The 5,411-nt window shown below is 32.4% G+C and overlaps 1 protein-coding gene across 1 annotated transcript; it reads right to left on the reverse strand.

The window, feature by feature from the left end:
- Positions 1 to 1,471: 1,471 nt before the first annotated feature.
- LOC149207423 (mitogen-activated protein kinase kinase kinase 20-like) lies at positions 1,472 to 1,978 on the reverse strand. Its single transcript, XM_089398036.1, has one exon. It carries the CDS (start codon positions 1,976 to 1,978, stop codon positions 1,472 to 1,474), a length of 507 nt encoding a protein of 168 aa, XP_089254162.1.
- Positions 1,979 to 5,411: the final 3,433 nt, after the last annotated feature.

Below are 5,411 nucleotides of genomic sequence, written 5' to 3' on the forward strand. Positions count from 1 at the left end.
AAGAAGATGTAGGTGACTCCCCTCCATATGTTTTGACAGACTTTAGGAATTCACTTCCTGATGAGAAACATGTGAACTTGTTTCTTTGTTGTGTAGATTTCACTGGAGACCCTGCTGGCGAGCTTTCTTCCGTATCAGAGAAGGTATGCATTGTTAAACGTCCATCCAAATAATCTACAATTGGTGAATCTGGTACGTTCACTTTATATAGATCAGGAGCAACAAGGCCAGGGTCACTAGTCCACTCACTAGCACGTCCTCTGCCATTTGTTGTGCTAATATTCTCAGGTTTTGATGCCGATGAAGCACTTTGGCTACGGATACGAGGACTCCAAGGAGCATCCAGTTCATATCTTTGTTCCCTTTCAGCTCTCTGCCATAGAAAAATTGACAATTTGTCAGGCTCTCCTCACCATGCTTTGAATCTCTAGTCTCAACTGGTTCTTATTAGCAAAACAGATCTCACCCTAGAGTGAAAGATGTAGCTTTTCTTGACTATACCTTTTCTGCCTCGTATGGAAATTCCATGGAGTCCACTGGGCAAGCAAGAGCCTTCAACTGCTTACTAAGAACAAGTATGGTTTCCTGGCACTCTGCAAGCTTCCCTGCAGCCACAGCTATGTCCTTTTTCCTCAAATTACAGTTAAGTACAAGTTACTCCACTGCTATAGGACTTTAACAAACATTATTGCAAGTGTCTAGGCAGAACAGACTGACAAGGGAAGGCTGTAAAACCAACACAATTCGTTGAGAGAACTACTCTGGCCATGTGATTGATTGGCTCTATAACTGGGTAAATCTTGCCATTTAACTCTTTAACTGTCCTGCTCAATAGCATGTTCATGTCATTCTGTTTAAGATAAAAGCAGATCCAAAATACTGTCCAGACTCATAAATGTGGCCTAAATAACTTATTTCCTCTCACACTTCAAGCTTTTCTAAAATACTTCATGAATAGCTGATGAATTTATTTGTAGCCCACATATTGGAGTCACATTGTCCAAAAGATACAAACCACCATACAATATAATGAATTACCTGAACAAGTTATTACAAACTTCTACAGAAAAATACAATGAAGAATCCATTCAATACTCAGAAGGGTGTATTACGGACTCCACATAGCCACTACCATATCTTCAAGTAGTATTGGTTGTCAGTGGTAATATGATGACTACCACAATGCAACTACAAAAGCTCTTGCCAGTTTTGAGCGGACAGAATAAATATTGAGATGAAGAACAAAAGCTATTTAAGGACTCCAAATCTTAACACAACATGACTAACATGGTCCTATAGAGTGGAAATAACTATATTAAACACTTATGTAATTAAGACCTTGATTCCTGCTCTTTGGGTACTCAGAAGCCTAATATTTGAATGAACTGATGCATTACAATTATACTAAATGGTTCCACAGTGACAGTCTCCTTCAGCTCCTCATTCTCTGATAAATTTTGGGGTATCATGCTCAAGAGGCAACCTTACTATTTCTTTTTGTTATTGCATTCAAGCATAAATGACTGACAATGAAATTCAGTAACTGAGGAGTCCCCCTGAATTTCATGGCCTGCTGGCCCTTCGTGTCATCATCAATCCTCTTGGCAGAGCCAAAGTCAGCAAGCTTCACACCAGTGATACCCACAAGAATATTCTTGCCCTTGATGTCACAGTGCACAATCCCCTGCTTGTGGAGGTAATCGATCCCACGTAGAATGTCACGTGTGTATGCCCTGATCACTGATTCATGCAGCTTCCCTCCAAACTTACTCAGCAGATCCACCAAGCTGCCACCTGGCATGTACTCCATGAACAAATTGTGCACCCCTGCACCGTTCTCGAAGCTGTAAGTGCGCCCCAGGCAGCGAACGATGTATGCAGAGTCCAGGCTTCGTAAAATGTTGTACTCATTGTCCACAGCGACACTAAATTGGGTTGTGGATTTGATTGCAAAGAGTTGGCCATTAGACCTATTCATGGCGAGGCTGACTGTTCCAGAAGCTCTAGACCCAACCATGGCACCCCGCCTCGAACCTGTTCTTGCCCTTCCGTTTTCGCTTGTTCTGGTGACCTGCAGGGGAGTGCCGGGTCGAATGCAGCCCGCGGTTAATTTCCAAATTCAAATTGACGTATGAATGGCGGCAACACAGCGATGGAACTGTTGTTAGACATCATTAAATGCGGAGGGTGGCGGAGCTGGGCAGAGCTCGCGGACGGTGGCGGAGCTGGGGAGAAATTGCCGGTGGTCGGAGCCGGTGGTTTTTTAGGACGGTGATCGGAAACCGGGCCATTCTTCCGCCCGGGTAGACTACTCCCTTATTAAAATTTTCCTTCCATATATATTTATTATTAAAATGTGTATGGCTGTAAGAATGTGGTGATTTTTATGACACGAAGATGTTGTGTATAGTTAGATTTTATGTTTAAATTTTTTAATTACTGTGTTTGATTTTATATATATATATATTATTTTTATTTTATTGTTGTTTATTTAGTTGTGTGAGTCTTAAAATGATTGTACATTTAATTTTTGGTTTAAGAAATTGTTATGGCAGGTATTCAAGTCTCAAAATTATATGAAGATCACACTTAATTCAGGTTGCAAAAGTCTTTAACATGATTGGATTTTTGAACCAAAATTTCATTGAGGGATCGCACCCTACTTGATACTCACAAACCTAGTAACCTTCACATCAAAAAGTACCTTAGAATCACAAACCTAGTAACCTTCACATCACAAAGTACCTTAGCAGGGGACCACACCTGCCGGCCACTGGCCAAACCATTAACATAACTAGATTTTCGAACTTATAACCTCCACATCAGAGAACACCTAACAACCTCCAAATAACAAAATACTTTAACAAAAAAACCTTGATTAATTGAACTAATCCTCAAAATTTACAAAATTTTATTTTAAAAAATCTTAAAATATGAATTTATTACTATGTAATTAAATATTTAAAGTAATTAAATATATTAGTGAAGTTTTATTTTATATCATTTAAATTGGTACATTACATATGGAATGAGAATAACATGTTAACGCATCACGCTTTCGGATTTAGTGTTATCAATAAAATATCAATTTAGTACTATTAAAGTATTAAGTAATTAAATATTTATTTCCGCGTTGCCTGACTTTCATTCCTCTATCCATTGGAAATGTTTATAGATGGTTCAGGAGGTTTGACAACGAACCAGCCTGGGCAGCATATATTCACAGTTGAAATAAGTAATAGTGGTACATACTGTTTAGAGGTATTTTTAGTCTATAGTATAGTAAATAAGACTTAGTTTATAACATAATAAATAAGACTCGCCCTGACAGATAGTTTTAATCAGAAAAAAATACTCGGTTTACGTTGACGGAAAATGGCCAACAAAATACTCTGTCTCCGTTTCAGTTGCTGTTCTATTCTCGCTTCCAGCTTCCAGCTTGACGCTCAAGCTATGGAGAATACGGATGGATGCTTGGTTGTATTTCCTAACTCTGTTTATCAACTCCATACTACTAGAAGCCCCGACTTTCTGGGTTTGAGCTCTAGACAAACAAGTCTAGATTGTTGTTGCAAAATTTTATATATCTATATATATATATAACCTTGAAATTATTATGGTAAGTGTTGAAAATATATTTATTTACAAAAGCATGAAAGGAAATTATAAAATCAATTCACTTTGATAATTATATAATTATTTATTAATTAAAATAACTATAGACAATTAATGAATTAATCCATAAACATGTTAGCTAATTGATTTTATATTCACATGATATTAACGAATGTAATGGAAAGGAAATCAAATATTATATAATGAAATTAGTGTGGACAAAGATAAAAAATTATCCATAATTGATAATAATCATATTACTTGATTATTCTTAATCCCATCAATAATTATAAAGCTGATTATATCTAATCTCATTAAGGATATTTTAATTAATAAATTGATTAATAATTTTATATTGACATCAAATATTATATAACAAACTAGTGTGGTCAAAGATAAAAATTTATCCATAATTGATAATAATCATATTACTTGATTATTCTTAATCCCATTGAATATATTTTAATTAATAAATTGATTAATAATTTTATATTGACATATTGCATTTAACATGTATATCAAACCCTTTATGTTAAAAGTTTAATATGTAAAGGATGGATGTTGTCTTTCTTTGGTAGTAAGGAAGGATCCAGTTGGCTAACATTTCGTTGAGAGACGTTCTATTAGTCGTTTCCCCAAAAAGAATAGTTTACAGACATGTTTTAGTTGTTTTTTGCAGTCATAAATTAGTCTTAGTTTAGCAGCAGTAAAAAATTATTTTTATAAGTGAATGTAATTAACTTATATTAAACAAGATAGATTAAATGTATATGCAAATGCATTATGAGTTTAGTTTAGCACTAGTAAAAACTTATTTTTATAAATAAATGCAATTACATAAATTAAATGAATGTAATTATATAAATTAATTTTATTATAAATATTGATAGAATTTCATTTATAATAAATATCAAAATATTTATTTCAAATGGTTAAAATTTAAAAAATATATAAAAATTAATTAAATTATAATTTTATTTTAAATTATTATTATTTACTATAAAAAGAATTTAATTTATAAATAAATAAAAAATTATATAACATGATCTATAAATATGGAGATTTGTCTTTTTTTTACTATGGAAATTCTTGATTTTTAAATAAGTTTTGTTACAATATTAAGTTTTGTTATCAATGCCACTTAAATGTTTTGCAAATGTTTAATCTCAACTATCCATCTATTAACTATTAGTTAATTAAATTAAATTTTTCAAATTTTTATTCAAAACAAACTTATAGACTAAATGAGTTTTTTTAGGATATTTTTCTTGGTTAAAAACTAGAGTTTAAGTTGTTTAATTTGATTCCATTTGTACATTAAAATTTTTATTTTAAATAACAAAAAATCACATTCTTATTTTAAATTATAACATTAGATGCTAGTGAATGTCAATTAAACAAACTTATCACATAATTACCAAATATTATAAATAACTATAATAAATCAATTTGAATTTATAAATAATAATGATCTCTATTACCAATTCAACAATTAGATTGTAGTAATTTTTTAATCATTGAAAAATTATAATATTAAATGAATTTCACAAATACAAAATGAAACATCATTATTGTTTTAAGCATCACTGACATTCCTAGCACCTTAAATGATATGTAAGTGTTTATGTAAATTATTTGTAATAGAAACTCATCTTATATAATGTCATAATCACATTATTAGTCCTTTCTCCTTCGAAGTTGTAGGGACTCTAATAATCATTTTTCACTACCTATTAGTTTGACACGAGACTCAACAAAGTTTTTTTTTTTACACCCAACAAAGTTTTGTAAGCAAC

This window comes from Pinus tabuliformis, chromosome 1_2, assembly GCF_031772625.1.
Source record: "Pinus tabuliformis cultivar Carrire ecotype Pingquan chromosome 1_2, CPIR1, whole genome shotgun sequence".
Lineage (NCBI taxonomy): Eukaryota > Viridiplantae > Streptophyta > Pinopsida > Pinales > Pinaceae > Pinus > Pinus tabuliformis.

Excerpts from the sequence above, each read along its gene's own strand:
- LOC149207423 (XM_089398036.1), bottom strand. The coding sequence starts at position 1,978 with ATGAATAGGTCTAATGGCCAACTCTTTGCAATCAAATCCACAACCCAA.